General features: G+C 46.7%; 10 protein-coding genes across 10 annotated transcripts; 3 read left to right on the top strand and 7 right to left on the bottom strand.

The window, feature by feature from the left end:
* Window positions 1-357: 357 nt before the first annotated feature.
* Window positions 358-1,555, top strand: N7500_010599 (uncharacterized protein; the record flags this gene model as incomplete). The annotated part of the gene is made up of 2 exons (XM_056681737.1): window positions 358-579; window positions 623-1,555. 2 exons carry the CDS (start codon window positions 358-360, stop codon window positions 1,553-1,555), a joined length of 1,155 nt encoding a protein of 384 aa, XP_056527146.1.
* Window positions 1,556-3,031: 1,476 nt separating this feature from the next.
* N7500_010598 (uncharacterized protein) lies at window positions 3,032-3,619 on the bottom strand (the record flags this gene model as incomplete). Its single annotated transcript, XM_056681736.1, has 1 exon — window positions 3,032-3,619. The coding sequence occupies one exon, from the start codon at window positions 3,617-3,619 to the stop codon at window positions 3,032-3,034; it is 588 nt and encodes a 195-aa protein (XP_056527145.1).
* A 645-nt stretch (window positions 3,620-4,264) lies between these two features.
* On the top strand, window positions 4,265-5,767 carry N7500_010597 (uncharacterized protein; the record flags this gene model as incomplete). The annotated part of the gene is made up of 3 exons (XM_056681735.1): window positions 4,265-4,732; window positions 4,806-4,940; window positions 5,009-5,767. The coding sequence occupies 3 exons, from the start codon at window positions 4,265-4,267 to the stop codon at window positions 5,765-5,767; spliced, it is 1,362 nt and encodes a 453-aa protein (XP_056527144.1).
* A 367-nt stretch (window positions 5,768-6,134) lies between these two features.
* On the bottom strand, window positions 6,135-8,212 carry N7500_010596 (uncharacterized protein; the record flags this gene model as incomplete). The annotated part of the gene is made up of 3 exons (XM_056681734.1): window positions 6,135-7,364; window positions 7,421-7,929; window positions 7,996-8,212. The coding sequence occupies 3 exons, from the start codon at window positions 8,210-8,212 to the stop codon at window positions 6,135-6,137; spliced, it is 1,956 nt and encodes a 651-aa protein (XP_056527143.1).
* Window positions 8,213-8,878: 666 nt separating this feature from the next.
* On the bottom strand, window positions 8,879-9,364 carry N7500_010595 (uncharacterized protein; the record flags this gene model as incomplete). The annotated part of the gene is made up of 1 exon (XM_056681733.1): window positions 8,879-9,364. The coding sequence occupies one exon, from the start codon at window positions 9,362-9,364 to the stop codon at window positions 8,879-8,881; it is 486 nt and encodes a 161-aa protein (XP_056527142.1).
* Window positions 9,365-9,598: 234 nt separating this feature from the next.
* On the bottom strand, window positions 9,599-9,937 carry N7500_010594 (helix-turn-helix domain-containing protein; the record flags this gene model as incomplete). Its single annotated transcript, XM_056681732.1, has 2 exons — window positions 9,599-9,873; window positions 9,904-9,937. The coding sequence occupies 2 exons, from the start codon at window positions 9,935-9,937 to the stop codon at window positions 9,599-9,601; spliced, it is 309 nt and encodes a 102-aa protein (XP_056527141.1).
* Window positions 9,938-11,003: 1,066 nt separating this feature from the next.
* N7500_010593 (Drug/metabolite transporter) lies at window positions 11,004-12,245 on the bottom strand (the record flags this gene model as incomplete). Its single annotated transcript, XM_056681731.1, has 4 exons — window positions 11,004-11,453; window positions 11,513-11,735; window positions 11,789-11,964; window positions 12,018-12,245. The coding sequence occupies 4 exons, from the start codon at window positions 12,243-12,245 to the stop codon at window positions 11,004-11,006; spliced, it is 1,077 nt and encodes a 358-aa protein (XP_056527140.1).
* A 1,081-nt stretch (window positions 12,246-13,326) lies between these two features.
* On the top strand, window positions 13,327-14,544 carry N7500_010592 (glycosyltransferase domain-containing protein; the record flags this gene model as incomplete). The annotated part of the gene is made up of 1 exon (XM_056681730.1): window positions 13,327-14,544. The coding sequence occupies one exon, from the start codon at window positions 13,327-13,329 to the stop codon at window positions 14,542-14,544; it is 1,218 nt and encodes a 405-aa protein (XP_056527139.1).
* A 290-nt stretch (window positions 14,545-14,834) lies between these two features.
* N7500_010591 (MDR family MFS transporter) lies at window positions 14,835-16,603 on the bottom strand (the record flags this gene model as incomplete). The annotated part of the gene is made up of 4 exons (XM_056681729.1): window positions 14,835-15,482; window positions 15,533-15,959; window positions 16,010-16,389; window positions 16,439-16,603. The coding sequence occupies 4 exons, from the start codon at window positions 16,601-16,603 to the stop codon at window positions 14,835-14,837; spliced, it is 1,620 nt and encodes a 539-aa protein (XP_056527138.1).
* Window positions 16,604-18,430: 1,827 nt separating this feature from the next.
* On the bottom strand, window positions 18,431-20,186 carry N7500_010590 (putative MFS sugar transporter; the record flags this gene model as incomplete). Its single annotated transcript, XM_056681728.1, has 2 exons — window positions 18,431-19,329; window positions 19,388-20,186. The coding sequence occupies 2 exons, from the start codon at window positions 20,184-20,186 to the stop codon at window positions 18,431-18,433; spliced, it is 1,698 nt and encodes a 565-aa protein (XP_056527137.1).
* Window positions 20,187-20,391: the final 205 nt, after the last annotated feature.

Raw genomic sequence — 20,391 nt, 5'->3', positions numbered from 1 at the left:
GAGAACTGATGTAATAGGAGAAGTGTATGTGACCTATTATCCTCTTCTCAGCCTCTCCCCCCATGTTTCCCAAGTTTCCCCCTGTTCCTCCCGTTCCCCCCGTTCCCCTTCATATCCTTTTCAGCCCCGAGCCCAGCCCCTAAGCCCTCCCCGCCGAAAGTCTCCAACTTAGCCCCAAATGGACCCCCCAACTTAGCCCCAAATGGGCCCCCAACTTGGCCCCCAACTGGGCCAAGTCCCAAGAAAAAAGAGAGTCCCCGCCTTCCGGATTTGGAAAAGAATAATAAAAAAAAAAAAAAAAAATTAAGTTTCTCTTTTTGGGGGTTTCTCTTGTCTTCTTCCATATATTTCATCATCATGTTAGGGAGTGCTTTTGGTTGGATTTCGCTCCTATTTGAGCCGTTAGCCTTTCAAGTTCCTCTCATTCAACCACAGCCAAGACTCAAAGCGGAAAATAATATAGCGATTCCGGATCAGGGCCCCTGGCAAGAGATTATCACCGGTCATTATGCCATTCCGCCCGTATTGAAAATTCATGATCGGAATAGTGTCGTCAAATGGAGTTGGCAACGAGAAGATGTGACTCAACCTCTCCCCCTCTGATTAAGAGTGGGTTATACAGTCATTTCAACGATGCGACCGATATGAAGTGGATGCGAGGGGGAGAAGTGTGGCCGCCGTCTACAGTGCTCTGGTCATCGTGGTCAATCACACTCCCGATCAACCTTCGACCGATAAGAAAATTACTTTCGCCCTCAACAGAGCGAATGATGTGTTGCACAATGCCCATACCATCGAGCCTTTGCCTGGTGATCGTCTCGCCGTCGGAACCACCGGACAACGACCGTGGGATGGCATTTTGGTGTACAACATGAGCGAGGCTCTCCCCCTCGTCGATGAACCCCCGGTATTACAAAAGATTGAAGGTCTGCCGGCGATCCATGCCTTGATCTGGGATGAGCAGGGCCAGATGTTGTGGGCGACCGGCACCGACGTTGCTGCCGATGGCTCCGATGCCGTCCCCGCCCACGGGATCATTCAGGGATACCCCTTCGATGCCGAGACTGGTCTCCTCAGCATCGATGAAGCCTATCGATTCCGATTCCCGGAATACTACGATATCGACGCCGAATGGGGACATGGATATAGCTGGTGGGCTGGACCCCACGATCTCGTCCCCGTGCCCAACGAACGTGTCTTTCTCGTCTCCAATGATATCGGTCTTCACGCCTTTGATATTGAGAAGATGAACTTCACTGCCGCATACGACGAAGTCATCGAGAAATATATGCCCGGCTTTGAGGTCACCACCAACGATCGTCATGGGATGAACCGCGCGGGAGAATATGTGGACTTGCCGCAGTCGGACCTCAAGGGGTTCAGTCTCGCCCCCGATGGAAGCTTCATTTATACCCAGTCTCTATGGACCCTCTTCCGAGGAAACTATACCAGTCTCGTGGTCGATGGAGTGCGGACCAAGCTCATGGTAGGGGATGAAATCTATCGGTCGCGATGGTTCGGAGACATTGATGGCTGGCCTAAACCAAAGTACTAGAACCTTTTGTACATTTATATAATTCTTTTGAGATATAATGAACATTCCAGCGTTTGTCTCTTGACATCGAATACAGTTTACGGGAAAGGCGTCTTTTGTGCTACAATCCATAGAGCATACATAAATTTCCAAGGTTGACCCCTATGTTAATATGTACATATCCCCTATCTCCCCTATATCAAATCTCCCGGTTAGGCAACCCCCCAATTCTCAAACACGCTACTCTGAATTGAGATGCCTGGTCAGTCTCGGTCAGCCCTAGTTGGCTTGGCACAAATCTCCACTATGTCACTTTCCGAGAAGGCTTCGTTGTCAATTCCTCATAGGTCCGTCTGTCCTTGGCTCCGATGTCTGTGCCTCGGTTTCCTTCAGCCTATACGAATTCACTATCTGGTCTCTTTAAAGTTTGGGGTCAAAGTTGGGACGCTTTGAAAAATAGGAGAAAAAGGAAAAAAAGGAGCTATCCAACATATCTGAAGTGCCTTGTCTCTCTACATCGTACTCGTATTCCGTACTCGTACCCGGTTCCTCGTGTACCTGTTGTCACGAACAGGAGAACACTCGCCACCGCCAAGACTAGGAACAGGAAGTCAGATATTCCCCAAAATTTCATATTCAAGTCGGGCAACCCCAAGAACAGTCTGTAGCGATAAACTACCTCTGGCGAGGTCGGTCCCGATGGGGATGATACGAGACTAGCACAGGGGCCGCGGTATCTGGACATGCTGCCGGAAAAGGCCAAACGGTCCTGAATAAACCTATTATCTATAGACACATCAATATTTGTTGCACACCCGGTGTTGGATTCTCATAAATTCAGTTTCTATAACTCGGCGCTCAGTTTCCGGAAGGGTAGAGAGTTTCACCAAGCTGTGTTGAAATTCGGAAGGAGAAGTTGCTCCCCCATCTTGAAGATTCCGAGGTCTGATGGGTGGAAGATGGTAAAGAAATGTCGAAGTTCGAAGCCTCTATATCCCCTACCAAAGCTTAGCAGGATCACAATCTACCAACCGATGTCGATCATCGGATGCAGATTTGGAGTCCGCGTTCGAGCTAAGAGGTAGAGCCACCTCGCGCGGGATATTGTCATTCTTTATCCGTCAGCAGGTCACCACTGATGGAGGTACGGGTATAGCTTGGGAAGATATGGACAATGTCGGAGTTACTAACTTAGGAGCCTTGGTAGAGGGTCATACCCGAAGATCATAAACAAGGGAGAAAGAAGAGACTGAGGAAGGTACAATGATATAAGCTCGAACGATCTGATTCTGACAATGAAAGAGCTGGTAAAACTTTCATTTGAACGATTACATGCAGATATGTAGGTACGAGATGCCATATCGGAATTTTGACGGGCTGTATATGTGTTACGTTCTATATCAAAACCGTGTGACGCGTAAGGCAAGGTAAATATCTGGATCAAGTTGGGGACTTGTCAAAATAGTTTCGTAGCTTAGGGCTGTATACCGATATTTCTCAAGCCCCTAAAACAGCGCCGAGAACCTCAGCTGTGGCCTCTGTCACCGACTTGTTCATAGTTCTGGCAGTCCACCCTGAGAACAGTACCAACTCAAAGAAACGACTGTCATGGGAGACGAGAATCTCCAAGACCTTTTCACCCGATTTTCCTGGTCGCAGCTTGGCCAACTTGTTACCAGTAGCATCCTGCAATTCCATATTCCTCCCCGTTAACATATCGAGTTTCCATTTCAATTGACCGGTGACTGGTGACTCGAGCGTGAAGTTGCCGGACAATTGGTTCAAACGTATGTTGATTGGCTGGCCATAAAAGCCCATGTGTATTTTAGAAGAAAGACTTGGCAGTCGAGCGTCGCCAATGATGTCCCATGGACCCTCGCCCCAGCCCCGAGATAATACCACGTTGGGAGCACTGTTATTGGATCTGATCGAGTACATCGGCGGTGCCTCTGTTGGGTGGCCTAAAGGGTGGACAAGTGTCTTTGATGAGTCCCATGGCGCTGATCGTAATGCAAATGAGACAGAAGACTGTCGATTTAGAGAGTTGCTGGTGGAGAAAGGAGAAACCAACGCCATATGATTCATTGAGGCACTGATGCAGCGTTTTGGGATAGGAGTCAAAGCATAAAAAGACTAGGTGAGAATTGAGGCTCAAGAATATGAAAAAATACCTTTCTCACGGGGTTTGGTTGTTTTATACCTGATGTATTCCTTTTGAAGTTTTCATGATCGCCAGACTACATAGCTCGATCTATGATTTATGGCTAACTTCTGTTTCCCAATCGGGGATCATCGTGCGCCGCATTACGGGATGTGGACTGGTGCTGTAACGTAGGATTGGGCGTATTTCTAGCACTTCCAAACAACCTCCATCCTTCACTTGTAACATATACGAGAGCACGGAGTTCCATATGCACATCGTACTCAGCTTCAGGCTTGGCTGAGGCTGTGACCACAAGGCGATGACGTCATATTATATGTCTTCGTCGCGCCATCCATCCCATTTGGGGCTTGTACCCAACACACATATCTCATATCTAACTCCTTTGCCTTGAACAGAACATCTGACGGTATACATGCCTGGGGTTCCATCTAGTCGGGGCTGTGATGCGTGTCGCAAGGTGAAAAAGAAGGTTTGGGCTCCCAGATGGCCCGCTTGTTATGTCTTGTTGATTTAAAGATTAGTGTGATCAAACCAAACCGACGTGTTCACGATGCACGCGTTTGAAAATGACATGCATTGGAGGAGGACGGCAGCGGTACATGTTCAAGAATCAATCGCCGAACGGGATGCAAAAACAAAGCGCAGAAAGTCAATCAGAACTTCGTCCATTTTTTCGTACTGGCAAGGAACTAGTGTTTGTCAAGGAACCGACGCAAATGCCTAGCAATGAAACAAGTATGCTGGCAGCAGGATTCATAGCAGCATTTCAGGTAACTGATATCCGATATGCTGTGGCCTACTATGGACCTTTCCTGAGGGATATTCCACGTCGATTGGGCAACAGCACCGTACTAGATTCGGCCGTGAGAGCCCTGTCAACTGCCTACCCGTTTCTTCATACGGGCTCTTACCCACCAAATGCACTCGTTCGCTATGGACAATCGCTGCGGGCACTACGGGAATGCTTGAACAATCCAGTCGAGGCCCGAAGTCCCAACACACTATGTGCTGTATATTTGATTACCATCTGCCAGGTATGATACCATTTTGCATCGCCCCAGAGAGAGATTCCCATGGAATAGGGGCTAATCGTTGATGATATGTCAGAGCTGGCTGGGGAAACACGACGACTCGCTCACTGGTCACAGCGAAGCTATCGCTCATCTCCTTAGGGCTGCTGCACTTCATGAGTGGACAGGCAATTTTGAGATGGAGATGGTAATCACACTGTGTGTTCCTATAGTATGCTCCAACTTTAAAGAAAAAACCTATTTCATGTCATCATTCCTTACCGTCAGTGATTTTAACAGATACTCGACGGCATCGTCAAACCCTGTATCAAGATGGACTCAGAGTTTTGGGAACTCATCTCCTCCTTCAAACGTCGTCTGTCTGCCTCACGGGACAGCAATCGGCCACAATCAACCACCGAGCTGCACCACCTCGCTATGTTCCCTGAATTTGTCCTAAACCCCGACCTACACCTCGCCGAGATTGCGAAGAGATACATGCAATTGAGACTGGATGCAAACCAGGTAAAACAATATCTGGATCAATCTGCAGAATTCACTCTTGTGTCTTTCTCATCCTCTGAAGTTGCGAGACACTCCCGTATCCAAGCTGCTTATGCTATGCTTTGTACGCTGGCTGTGTTGTTAAACAGTCTTCTTCGAGTCTTTGATCCGTGGAACGCTTCCTTAATGAGTGAAGCAGCTTTTCTCTGTGATGAGATTACAATTCAAGCTGAACTCGCATCTTGCTACCGGCCGGTTGGGGCAGGGTACATTCCTCTATGCTTGGTTGTTGCTTGGGCGGCATCGGATAATCCAATCCAGTTGACGAGAATTGAAGGGATTCTTTCTGAATACCAGTCTGACTTTGCGGACGTGCCATGGATGAGCCGTGCTGTCTGGTTAGCCTCCACACTGGATCACCACCGCATACGGATTATCTCCGTGAAAGAGTCTCTAGAACCCCCTTTAGAGACCGTCTCCCTGGATTCTTTAGGAGGCAGTCGTGCGAGAAACAAGAAGCCTCCGGTACGCCCAGAGTCTTGCTGTATTGTCTAGGCTCAAAAGAAAGGAAAGAGAACTAGCAGAGAGAACATGTTGATCTATTGTATACCTATATACTTTTGTTTATTGTCCGTGGTGATGTTTCTTCTGCATTTCCTATGTATCCAGGCCCTAACCTACAATGACTCTCTTTAGAAGGGCTGGTAGCCCGGTTACTGCGATGAGTTGAGCTAGTCACTGGTTCATGCCGGGCAAATACCGTCGAAATGGAAAAGAAATTTTGACTTGGCTAAAAACATATGTGTATATATATCTGTGTACATGTTAGATGGCGTATCTGCGAGGAAAACAAAAAAAAGAGACCCGAAAAGAAAACCAATGCAAAGAGCCCATGAGAATGCACTGTTCCACAGACTATTTATTACAAGCCAGCGGAGCCAATGCTCTCAACACGAATACCTAACTGGCTCATCTTCTTGATCTCGACGATGCACCGCCCATCAAATAACCACTTCGGTGTTTCCATATTATCCGCAATTTTTTTCCAGTCAACTTGCTTCTTGTGAAGGTTGTTGAGATCGCGCACATCGATCTCGCTGCCGTTTTCTCTCTGGCAGTCTGGGCAATCTGCAGCACAATTGGGTTCAATTGCAAATTTCTCTTGAGCGTATGTATCATATAGTGGATTAGTCACACTACTCGGTCCAGAATTGGCTTCCACCTGGGAGGACTGATGCATACCCCGGCGCAAGGGCAGACTTCCTGGCGGAAGGCTTGAAGGACGAGGAGCGGCAACCACTTCAGAGTTTCGGAATTCGTCAAACTCGGTGACAATAAGTACTGCATTAGATGAAGCGCAGGCTTCATAAACGTCTGAATAAACTTTCACTGCACCACCGTCATCTCTGAGAGCCGGAGGTCCATATCCATGTAGCTGGCGAATCTCGCTCTCAATGACATAGGGATTGCAGCAAGGGTCAAATATTGCGATTTCTCCCGGGTTTTCATCAAGCAATGTCTTGATTATCTCAAGGGCAGGTGCCTCGCGGGTATCCGATGTGTTCTTCTTGAAGGCATATCCCAAGAGAGTGATCTTCTTGCCAACCAGGGTGTTGTTCAGACACTTGATGACGCGACTGGTAAATCGGTTGCGCTGATATTCATTCATGGTTACCACCTGACGCCAGTACGCCCCAACCTCCTTGAGACCCAAGGATTCGGCAAGATATACAAGACTGAGGACATCCTTTTTGAAACAGCTACCTCCGAACCCAATGCCGGCGCGGAGGAATTTGTCACCAACTCGGGAGTCCATTCCAACCGACGCCGAGACCTCATTGATCTCAGCCCCTGTGGCCTCGCAAAGCGCTGAAATGCTGTTGATGCTGCTAAGTCGCTGAGCCAACATAGAATTGGCCACGAGCTTTGCTAACTCCGATGACCAGATGTTCGTAGTGATGATGCGGGCTTGGTCAACCCAGCCAGAGTATACTCTGGCTAGTGTCTCTGCTGCAGCCCTTCCTTCTGCGGTCGTTGCAGAACCTATGATAACTCTGTCCGGATGCAACAGATCGTAAATTGCAGTCCCGGCTGCGAGGAACTCAGGGTTCGACAGGATCTCAAAGTGCTCACCGGGCCGACGTACAGCAATCTATGTGAATCAAAAGGTGAGTATGTCCTCATGATCAGATGGATGGTATGACCTACTATCTCCTGGATCATTTGGGCCGTTTTACAAGGAACTGTGGACTTCTCCACAATAATCGATCCGGTCTTTGCATGCTGCACAACGTCCGCGGCGACAGCTTCAAAAGCTGTCATATCTGTTGCACTCCCTGCTCCTGATCCTCGCATTTTGGTGGGGGTGTTGACCGCAATTATAATAATATCCGACTCTCGAATACATTTTGAAACGTTTGCAGAGAAGAACAAATTCGGCGCGCGGGAAGATGCAAGGCTTTCCTCTTGTTTGTGATGCCCTTTGTATGCTTCCTGCTCGTCAAGTATATATGATATCTGCTCTGGGTTTAATGACATGACCGGGGCAGACGAATTTCCGAGCCCATCCCGTGCGATCCGAACGATTTCGGCCAACCCAGGCTCGTAGATAGGTAGATGCCGGGAATTCCATCTTCGAATGCGTCGCTCATCTTTGTCCACGACGGTGACTCGAATCTGTGGGTTTTTGAATGCAATGACAGCAGCAGTTGGCCCTCCTGCCAAGAATCAGTTTGTATATTACGACAGAGAGAGAGAAGATCAGGGGCATCGGTGCAACCTACCAACATAGCCTGCGCCAACGCAGCAAATATTTCGGATTGGCCTTGGGTCAAATGGGGTATCTGGATCACTATCATCCCCCACAGTGGTTCTTGTACTACTCGAGGCTATGTCGAGTGAATCTGTGCCATTCAGGCTTTGCTCCGAACTTGTCGGCACATTTGATTCAGTTGAAATGGTTGCTTTGGGATCAAGTTCATAATCAATCGGCGAGGACATAGTTATCAAGGGGTTGGACTCCTATCGGATTTCTTGCATCCAAAAAGAGGGTAACTCGAAACAAAATGAATGTCAAACACACCCGAATCCTTCTGGACCTACCTGTCTTTTTATTGTCAATTTGGACCTCTTTCAACTGCCAAGAAAATACCTGTTAATAAATCACTACATGGGCACATTCAATACCTAGGGTACCTACTAGTAGTAATCCTTCACATACTCTGTATGGTGTATTCGACTTAAACATGAAAGAATCGGCTGACGATACGTGAAATAAAGGTTAAAACCTCGTAATTAATGGATTTTCCATCTACCATTGAGGTTGATGCATGAAGCCACGCGGTCAAAGGCCCCCCCCCTTACTTTACGGAGTACATCGATGTTGTACATGCGTTGCACACGTAATCGATGTTAATGAGATCAATACAAGAAATCTACAATCTATATACCCTGTTGCACGTATCGATGAGATGGATCAGCTAGATTTCCAGAAATATGACATTCTCTCTGATCTCAGATATTTCTGAAAGATAGACAGAAAAATGAGGACTTCAGGACGTTAGATACAGTGACTGGACATAAGTTTTTAACACGTCGGGCCCCACACCCCCCTGATTATATAATATACTGCCGGTCTAAAACCTCCATAAATTCATACTATAAAATCTAGTATGGTGTATACCACCCCTGGCTCTCAATGATAGCCTCCACCCGGTGCGGCATTGTCTCAGAGAGATGCTCCAGGTGCCTCAGCTCTAATTCATCCCATGCCTGCTGCGCTGTTGCCACTAGTATCTCCTTTGTTGTGTCATTGTTCTGCATATGTAGGAGATCAGGCCGAAGCTCGTATATCTTAGCTTTCAACAACGCCCAGAGGTTTTCAATTGGATTCAAATCAGGCGAGTGAGGAGGCCATTCCATAACTTCAATCTCCATCTCAGCTAATGCATCCCGTACAACATACGCAGTATGTGTCGGAGCATTATTATGCTGAAAAATACTATCTAGATTTGTAAGCAAGATAGGTAGAACCCGGCGGTATAACTCCTCAATCACTAGGCCAGTGATACCAGTACGCTCAGCCTCAGGATTCCCAAAGAGTGGTATAAGCCCTGTACGCCGTATAGCGCCAGAAAATGCAGCCCAAAACATCTGCTTCACTTGCTTTCCTCGGTGTGGTAATCCTTGACATTGTCCCTCCTTCGGTTGGTCTTTTGGACGGATAAAGGTCCACTCTCGACGTACACCAATCCCACGCTCAACAGTACACTCATCAGACCAAAAAACACGGGCCCAATCTTCAGGTGTAAAGTGCCGATAGCGTAGGGCCCAGCGAAGGCGTTTAACCGCGTGTTCTTCCTTTAAAAAGGGCCGCCAGCTACATCGCTATTTACGGAGGTTCTCCGCATTTAAAAGACGTTGTATAGAGCGGTATTTGACCTTATGATCAACCTCAGCAAGGAGGTCTTCGGCCATAATCTTTGGGTTTCCGTGGATAGCGTTCAAGATCTGGTCTTTATCAGCTTCAGTAAGCTTTTTTGGCCTTCCAGATCGCGGTTTTGATACGCCTACTCGGCGCTCGCTCTCCTTTTTCACAGTGTACCGGATTGTAGAGATTGGAATATAAGGATAGCGGTTATGAATACGTCTATACCCCCATCCTATAGCATGTAGCTCACATATACGCTCACGTATAGCAGGCGTAAGCTCTTTTGAACGCGCCATAGGTGGAATGGTATAGAGGGTAGAGAGGAGAGATACTAAAGAGAGAGATAAATATAGGTAATTGGATCTCCTTTTTGAAAAGCAGCTTCACGTACTATTTTAGCGTGGTTTTCATATACGCGTTTTAGGTAGGCGGTATATCCCTACACTAGCGGTGAGCTATGTGGGGCTATGGGTGTGTTAAAAACATATGTCCACTGACTGTAAGGCTATTGAATTCTGTAAACCAAATCCGAAGGAGGTTTCTATTTGGTATTTGGTAGTGTATCAGTATGGCGGTTCTTTTAGCGCGTGCTAAAAAAAGAGAACGCTAAGTCGGTTGGAAGTAGCCTGCAGACGAATCTAAAGCCTTCAATTGCACATGTGCACATCAAAAATGTTCCTAACAGTATTTTTGGTTTTGGAGGTCCTTGTTCGACCAAATTAACACGAAAGGGGAAAATCCCCCGATCAAGTGGAATTACCAATTCTGGATGATTTGGTTCCTAATGTTCTTGCTATCACTGTTCGACTTAGAATGTACAAGGTATTACCGTGGGAATCCTTCTGGATTGTCCATTGCTGGACCTCAACCCCATTCACCGGTGGGTCTTCAGACGTTTGAGGAAATGCCTGAACATAGAGAGTACGACTTGCTATTTCCTGCCAAGCGACCCGAGTGAATTAACCTATTATTGGCAGTTGGTCACCGGCAATTATCTTTCTAAATCCACTGAGGGATTTTCCACGTACGTCAAAAACGCCAGCGTGTGTGCTTCGCACATTGCTTTTAGGGTGTGATAGTTAGCCCCCTAAATCCTGAATCTGACTCCATATTACAACTTGAAGCTATCTACGGAGTACATACTCCGTAGGTAATATAATACTGGTAAATAGAATACCTGTATGACTTTCGTACGGAGATCCTTGCCCGGAGTTACACCCGTTTCTCGGTACGACTCGGCTACTGGAACCCGATGTATCAGATTGGTTTGCTTGTGCTTTCGAATTCTCGACCTCGCCTGATTGGAGTATCGCGCTGATACTGTGCGTACTCTCTCTCTCTCTCTATACATGGTCGCTGCATCTATGATACTGCAGAGCTCTTCTTAGAATCTAGCTCTGCTTTGCTGAAAAATGCACAACCAGCTGCTACAAGAAAAATACCTGTGCCGTTCAAGACATCCACTGTGAAATCTTTGAACACAAAGATTCCAATAGCTAGCGTGAGAGCCTGCTTAAGGTTCCCGCAAACCGATATTGTTAGCGCACCGGCCAACTTGTTGGTTTGGAATGAAGACACATTAAGGAAAAATGCTAGCAGTCCATTTCCCAGTAGGAATATGACGGTAGCCACGGTGACTAGTCTCGAGGACTCGGCTGCACGCTGAGACATGGAATCTGCAAAGGCTGGCAGCTCCCCGGCAATTGCCGCAAGCACAAAGGATTGAATCGCAGCGAGTGGAGACATTCGGAACAGAAGCTCCATTGAAGGAAGTGCCAGGGATCCTGTCATCAACCGGTTGGTTGTGACGGTCTTTCATCTTGTCAGTGTAGCTCCACTCAGAATAGGAAAAAATCCCAAGAGTATAATACCTTGATAGCAGCGAGGACAACTCCGATGACCGTTATGAATAGACCAAAAGCAGAGTAACGGAATTCTCCAACAACAGTCAGTCCCGCCCCGATGATGATAGGACATAATGAAAGGTATGTCGCCATGTAATACGAGCGTCCGAACCAGACTCGGTATATCAGAACGGTGAATATGGGGACCGTGTTGCGGATGATTTGGAAGAAGGCCAGGCTCACGAGGGATCTATGGAAGAGGCGTTAGAGCTCAACGTTCAAGATATCAAAATGGTCACATACAGCGAAAGATTTGACATCGCGATGTTCGCTGTGAAGAGAACGGAGAAGGCGACTAGGGCCAGATGGTCTCTGTGACCCAATCTTGAGAGCTTGAAACGTCCCAGTTTCAATAGTACAAAGGTACCCAGCGAGGCGAAAGTGGTATGCATACATGTTAGCAGCCAAGGAAATTTGAACTGTCAATAGCAAATCAGTATTTGAGACTTATCGCAATTACGGCAATGCTCACAGATCCTAGAAGGAGCTTGTTGTACAAGGTCAATAACATGCTGAATAGGAAGTAGAAGCCAAGCCACATGAACTTCACGGACGTTGGCGTTTGATACTCGGGCTCGATGGTCGTTGTTGTATCTTCATGTTTGTGATTGGATTCGAGATCGTCGGAAGCCGCTGAGAGGGAGTCGTCGTTGAGCAAGGCCAGCTCTGCCTCATCTGACTCACTAGATTTTGCACTCATTTTATATCTACAAGATTCGAACTCTTGTAAAAGTGGGTGAGAGAAGACAAGTTACGTTTTGCCAGTGCTACGTTAAGTATTTTTTTCCAGCTATGAGATAAGCCACCACCTTTGCAGTCAGTGCCTTATGCCAAGATCGAACTTGTTATTTCTATGAATTATGCGGGTGTGTAGGCCTATTACAGGTATGTTTTGTATGTACTCAGTACGTGTATTTTGTATCTGTCAGGTATTTGTTACGTTTTCGAGGTACTTTGTGTACTTGATGTATTTTTCTTGGGTATGATGATTTTCGTACGGCATACGTATAGATAAAATCCAAGTTTTTCATTTATCCGTTTAGATCCTCTTCTCACTTGTTCATGACGTCGGTTGCGTGTTGTAAGGGTGAAGAACCAATGAAAAAGATGATTTATGAAAAAGGGGGAAGGAGGATAGGGAACGTTGACTTCGTATCGTCGTATTTGATGTTTGAAGAGACCCGGTCTTGGCCAGAGACCTACCTGCTTGGAATCTCTTCACTTCATTTTCATTCTGAAAAGTGCTATCTATTTTCCCACAGACCCCTAAACTGTCTATTTGGCATTCGCATGGTCACCTCTCGTCGACCAATATGATGATACTCACCAGTCGGTGGCATTGGGCAATCCTAATGAGCTTCGTGGTAGTTGCCTTGGTCACCCTATCTCAATTTCATTCTCCTATCGGGGAGGGAATCTCTATCCCAGGATCATCCGACAATGTAAGACCGCCTTTGAAGACCGCCCTGTGGCATCTAACCCCAGGTAAAGAGATTAACTTCTTTATCAAATAGACAACTTTCTCGAGCAACGAGATCACACCCACCAACGAGAGTTCACCCAACAAGACACCCAGCAACGGGATTCTCGCAAACACAGAACAACCCTCGAAAACCTCGAAATTCCATTTGCTTATCCCTGCAAATGGTCCTCACTTGCAGCTATGTAGGGCTATTGTATCATCAACCATATTGAGGTATCCGGTACCATTTTTTAATGGCTGGAATAGAACCGGGGACTTGGATGCCTCCCTGACCCACTTAGCCAAAATCCGGAATGTAATGCGCTATCTAGACAATTTACCTACTGACTCGAACGACGATCTCGTCCTTATGATTGATGGCTATGATGTGGTCTTTCAACTTCCCGCCGATGTTCTCATTCAACGGTACTTCGCTGTCATCGGAACAGCAAACGTCAAACTTGCTGCGCAATACGGGCTGGACTCAGTAGAAAGCCTTTCTGGAGATAGAAACCCACGACAAACCATTCTATTTGGTCCCGAAAAACTCTGTTATCCATTCGACTGGAATCGACCGGGGTGTTGGGCTGTACCCGAAGATATCGACATTCCTGTTGGGGCATTCGGACCTGACCACGGCGGATACAGTCACAATCTACCCCGGTGGCTCAATTCGGGCACCATAATGGGCCCAGTAGGGGACATGAGAGAATTGTTCGCAGCGACTTTGAAGCGGATCAATGCCACCTACAACCCCCAGCATGAATTCAGCGATTCGGATCAATTGTACATGGGTGATATCTGGGGCGAGCAAGAGTTTTGGCGTTCCGTAAACAAACACAACCATTACTTCCATGATGACGTGGACCCAAGAAAAATCGCACCAGCTGGGGGGCCAGACCAAGTCATTCCAACTAGGGTTGCCGGCCAAAAAACGGAATTTCACATTGGAATTGACCACAAATCCGGGCTTTTCCAGACGCGTGCGGGCTCTGATCATGTTCTTGAACACCTTGCTTTCAACCAAACTGTATCTGACGGTGTTGGTGCTTCAGCCTTGATAACTCGAAATTCGATTGAAACCCCAAATTTTCAGCCCTATGAGATTCAACTGCCCGTCAATGTCATCTCTTCATTGACAAGAATCTCGAGTGCGATATCTGACGTCCTCAAGGCCGACCCAAAAGATTTCGTCACAAAAATACATCTCGGAACCAACCTAGTGACAAAACGTGTCTATGCACTGTTTCATTGCATCGGGGAAAAGACTTATCTCAATGACTTGTGGTATCGGCTTTGGTTTCAACAGCATGCTCGGTTACTTCTAGAAGCGGGAATTCAGTCTATGAAAGAAAAGAAGGACATTTCCAATGTCCTGATCGATGGACGAAAATGGGCCATCGCTCATAGCTACCCGATCACATCCGACAAGGGTGTAAACGCCGCTGGTGCATGGGTGGATGTTGATGGCCAGTGGCTAACATGGAGAGAGCTATGCCAATCATTCGAAGACGACATTTTCGGGATGAAACGATAATATTGGACTGCAATCTAGCGTTGGAGTTAGATTCATGTATTTTTTACATTTCTTAGGTCATCATTTGTCTAGTTTAAACATAACAATCCCGTACATCTCAGCTTGCTGGAATCCTAGTTGGATCTGTAACGCGGCCGTCATTCACATACTGTGTGATATTTGGTACCTATTCAGTTTCGTGAAAATCTGAACACTCCAAGTTAAGATAGGACGGCAAATGTCGATGTTTCATGAGAAAAAAGAAAATACATCAATCAAATCAAAAGGCTGTGTTCCTGCTATTCTCTGGATCAACCTGTGCCGTCATATTTCGGTCGTCGCTTCATGGACTTCCATTGAACAAGTCCAGCACCGATAAAAGATAGCAGTGCGCCTGCAACAGACACGTAAAACGTCTGAATGACGGCAGTGTTATAGGCGCGTAGAACGGAGGGCAGAATGTCTTTAGGCACGCGGTGGGATAAATTTGCGGCTCCAGCATTTATCAATAACTTTGGAACAACATTGGGAGCATTTGCCGTTATGCTGGCCACAAGGCGATTCTCAAAAACAGTTTGGGCAATTGAAACAAACATTGCGCCACTTAGACTCTGTGCAAATGTGACGATGGCAATCCCAATAGGTATGTCCTGTAATGGCAGTACAGTCTGGAGTGCGTTGATGCATTGCTGAAAGCCAAGTCCTGCGCCAATTCCAAGAATAACTTGATATCCAATCCACTGCGGATGTCCACTTTTCACTTCAAAAGTTGTACATAGTCCAGAGCCAATCGTAAGCAATGAGCTTCCAGCAAACATGAGGGGTGTATAATACCCAAGGAGATTCACGAGTAGCCCTCCTATAGACGAAGATACAATCATAGCTATCACCATCGGAAGGTTGTTGATTCCAGATTCTGATGCAGAATCCTCTTTGACTGCCTGAAACCAGATAGGGAGCTTGGAAGCTTGTTAGCAATGAAGCCGAGAGGAGTGAGTTCAGAACGCACATAGTATCCAAAGACAAAGAATGAACCACCGAGGAACGTAGCGTGAATCACTGCTCCAAGCACATTGCGATTTTTGAGTAAACGTGGTGGCACTGTGGCATCGTCCTGCTTCCAGACCTGGATCACACACCACACAGAGCTGAATACCCCAAAGAGAACAAATAGTGCAATGATTCGAGGGTTGTTCCAGCTGTATCTGGTGCCGCCCCATTGCAGGCCCAATAGAAGGGAGACGACTGCAGGGATAAATGCAATCACACCAAGAGGGTCCATCCGCTTTAGCTGTCCCAGACGGCTGATTTTGGGTCTTGGTGATGTGGAATCATCGAAGAAAAGTAAGATGATAAGGCCCGTGAGGAGGCCAAACGGTAGATTAATCCAAAAGCACCATCTCCAACTGACATGATCAGTTAGGATTCCTCCTAGCCTGTGGTCAAATTAGCCGCCATTTGATGTGATCAAGAGAGCGAAACTCACAATGGTCCTGTGATTGTTGCAATTCCACTAGTGCTACCAATGATTCCGAAATAGAGGGCACGCCGGTGAAGGGGCACACTATTGGCGAGTACGAGTAGAGCACCCGGCGACAATCCTCCAGACCCGATGCCGGCAATTGCTCGCCCAAAAATTAATCCTTTTGATGTTGGTGTGACTGCACATATCAAAGACCCAATTTCAAACAAGCCCAGAGCAACCATATATGTCCACTTTGTCGAATAATATGTGTATACCTTGCCAAATGGTAGAGTAACGGCACATGTGGTCAACAGATAAGCGCTGGCATACCACGATATATCGCCTAATGAGTTGAATTGTTCAGTGATCTTGGGAACGGCGGTTGAGAGAATTGTGTTGTCCTGGTAAATCTATTAGCCGATGAAATGGCCACAGTGACGTGAAGCTTACCAAGGCGATGCAAAAAGATTGAAAGCAAAGTCCGATCAAAATAGGAGCAAGCTTTGAGCTTGGTGGATAGACTTGCCTTTCTTCACCGTCACTGTCCTCAGTTCCAGCCTCTTTCAATGGGATGTCATCTCGATTTGTGTAAACTGGATCCCGAAAATCTCTCATGCTTGAACTGTTTTTTTAAACTGGATTTCAAATTCTCCAGTTCACGATCAAACCTCATAAAAGGAAATGAGCTTGGTCGAATCATCCGTGCTGAGGCTTGAAGGGTGTCTGGGGTGGACGCATTAAATCCAAGGCTGGATGTACAGTAATCTTCTTGTAGGGACATATATGAACCTACATTACTACAAATGTAACCCGATAAAGTATGCAAGGGGCGTACAGCTTGATCTATGCTCGAGGCATTTCATTTTCCTCACTTGGTAACATTCTTGCTGTGTTAATTGGTATGCAGTACTTTTTCCTAGACAAGATGCTTACTAGAACTAAGTAGCATCTATATCTTCGGTCGAAGAATATCCAATAATGCACTGAAAAGCAACCAATATTTCACTCCGTAATGAGCTGATGAATTGGAGGTCTGTACCATTGGATGTTGCTTGACAGTTGAGGTCGATCACTCTCTCGACGTGTTAATCACAGGATCCTACATTCCAGTGTGACGGTAACCTTGCCAAAAAGAGAGCTCATAAAGCCCTAATATCCAGTAATAGATAGCTGGCAAATGTACTCAATATTTTGGTGGTCATCTAAAGAAGAGGGTCATCGGCGACCCAATACTGAAGATACATTCAGCCGTCATATAGTGCTTTCTAGGACCGCAAAGAAAAATTTGGGGGTTGAGCCTTGCGAAGTGTCCGACATACTGGGGCTGTTAGCTTGATCACGACAGGCATCCTTAATAGCCCATGTTTCTATGAACCTACTGGTTATGACCAATCTGCCACATCTGTATAACCAACTGTCTCAGCAAAGGCCTTGTGTGCGTCTTAGCATTGTTAAAATATACCGACCGTACATAAATCCCAACCTCGTGATGCGCGCAATGAGAATGCTTGCTTGTTTTCAAGCTTTATCATGGGGGTGCTCTGCGATTTTCTCATAGGATATATCATGGAACATTTCGATTGCGATCAGGGTACTATTAACCCACGAGATCATACATATTTACGAAGTTCAAATTGGCTAAAAGCGTGATAAACATGGTAGCCAAGGCCACGCACCCATTGAACATCCTGCACTAGGGGCGTGAGAAAATCGCATAGACTACCCTTGCGTAAATAAATATCGTCCTACTACAAAGCGAGAATTGGGAGGATACCTGGGGCTATGCACCTGAAGGATTCTGATGAGATGTAGTTTGGGCGCCAAAGAAAGGAAAAGATTGCCTCCGGAGAAACCATACAATCGGACTGGATAACGAATATTCGAAGATTGTTTCAAAGGGATAGATAAAAGGGGCTGTGGGACGCATCAAGTTTTTTGACGCCCGCAGATCTTTGAGGAATCTTCATCGATCAACGATGTACGGAGTAGGTACATATTATTCCGAGGAATGTACATGAGCTGACGTCGACAGATCTTCTCCCGGCTCTGTTTTTACCAGCTAAAAATTAAAGCTCATACTGGGCTATCTTATTGGACCTTTTTATATTGCTCTGAGCTCTGTCCGTGATCACAACATCACTGCTCGTAGACTTAAGCTAATCCCCTGCCTGGCGAAAGCGCGGTTGTCGCGATGGCGGTTTAAACCTGCCATACTTTAGGCCTAAATTCGAAGTTCCTCGTCTTTGTGAGTTCGATATGTGTTGGTCGGCGACAACACACATAAAAGAAAGTACGAAAAACTTAGGGTGATAGAAGTTGAAGTGTCAGTGGTGGTGTTGCCCAAGTGCATTCACTGGGGCTTGTCGAGTTATATGTGATGTGTGAACGGGCTCTTAACTTTTTAAGATAAAGCAAATATATTATTTACAACGAGATTCTTCTTCACCACATGGCGGGCTGCTTTTGAATCTCATCTGGCACGCTAAAATACCCTCTATTCGCTAGATGCCGTTGGAGCTCTCGGAACTTGCTGGTTTTTGCCCTCTTTTCAAACAGGATATCAATCTCCAAGTAACTTAACCCGAATGTCTCTGGTAGTCGTAGATAGCACCAAATAAAACACACGGCGCTGAATCCCAGAAAGAAAAAGCACGACTTGCCCTTCCAGTTCCAGGCTGTAGGATTCAGCATTCGTGGGGTGATGACATTGGTCGCGATAGAGGCCACATTGTAAACGATACGTGCGAGGATAACAGTCTTAACTCGCAGCCGGGTGCAAGGAACTTCTGCAACGAGGACATAACATATAGGCCCAATGCTGAGGTTGTAGATAAATGTGAGGAAGGTAATCAGACCCCCAAGAGCCCATGACTGGGAATTTGTGGTAGGTAGGAACCCAATACTCCCTGCAATGGCGAGAATAACCATTGAGGCAGCGAGACCAATGAGGTAGATCCTACGGCGCCCGGCTCTCCTCATCCAAAACCACGACAGGATCGCGCCAACAATAGCTATGCCGTACATACCGATGGCAAGGCTGAAGGAATTTTGCACGCTGAGACCGGCTTGCTCATAGAAATATGCAGCGTAAGTCCCCGAGCTGGAGAACGACGCTTGCTGTGTAATCCAGATCATGCAAGCAATCTCCGTCCGTCGGAGATTAATCCCTTTGAAGCAGTCCAAGTATGTAATTTGACCGTTGCCCAGATATTTCTCTGTCTCATTGGTATGTGTCATCATCGCTACTACCTCGTCAACGTTGAAACTGTCTCCGTGGGCTGTGGTAAGGCGTAATAATGTTCTTCTGGCTTCCTCGGGCCGCTCTTTGCGAATCAGCCACCCTAATGATAGTGTAAGGTTTGATGACCGACCAAAGAATTGAGCCAAGGGACAACGCACCTGGGGACTCGGGTGCAAAATAAACGCCGATGATAATGGGAAACGCTAATGCCCACTGTAAGGCCAGTGGTAAGCGGTATGCCCACTCCGTTCCATTGCCTGCTTGGCTGCGGACTACTCCAACAGCACAGAGCTGTCCTACCAACCAACAGATGTTCATGCTACTCAAAACATACGCCCGAAGTGCAACTGGCAGAACCTCTGCCGCATACGTTGTGGCCAAGGTCTGAAAGATTCCCCACGGAATGCCGCATAGAACCTGGCCGGCCAGAAACATTTGAACATTCACAGCGAAGAAAGGCAAGGATATAAAACAACACAAGGAGACCAACGCCGTCAGTATTGTCCGGCGATAGCCGAACCGGTCTGCGAGAAAGCCGTTCAAAACCAACCCGATAATTTGGCCTACCACAGCTGAAGAGGTCAAGGCGGATTGCCACTTGGGGGATATTTCAAAGTTTCCGGGTTGAGATGGGTCTGGAGCTCCATATTTCTGTTTAAAGCCCGGGAATGTAAAGAAGCTGACGAGAAGTGTCGTATCGTAGCCTTCCATAATGATAGTGAAAGAGAGGAAAATTGACCAGAAGATTGCCTTTGGGTAAAGTTGACAGCCGGTAAGCAGTGACATCTTTTGCTCTGCCTTGGTAGCTGCTCTGGCGCCCGATGAGAGCGGCTGTAGGCTGGGGATGCGGGCTGATAGATCAGAAAAAATGTCCTCATGGTGGGAATGTGACCCTTGCCCTAGGGGGATCTCATCAAACGAGACTTCCACCAAGTCATGGCGAGCTTTGGTTGCCATATGGTGGCATGGAGGGGAGTTTGTAAGATGGACAGACAGTGATTCCCAATCTCAATTCAACCAGTCGTTCAAGAATTGTTATGGAAAAATCAAAGGACGAAAACAGATCGATCCCAAAAAAAGGGGGTCGATAGGTGTGGGGGAAGAGTTTGGGGAAAATTTCTCCACGGCCTGATCACATAGGGGATGGCGTTGAATTGCCGTT

This window comes from Penicillium coprophilum (genome assembly GCF_028826855.1).
Source record: "Penicillium coprophilum strain IBT 35676 chromosome Unknown utg000007l_segment0_segment0, whole genome shotgun sequence".
In the NCBI taxonomy this organism is placed as follows: Eukaryota; Fungi; Ascomycota; class Eurotiomycetes; order Eurotiales; family Aspergillaceae; genus Penicillium; species Penicillium coprophilum.
Note: the sequence above shows the minus strand (reverse complement) of the source record. Positions and strands in the feature narration are given on the sequence as shown.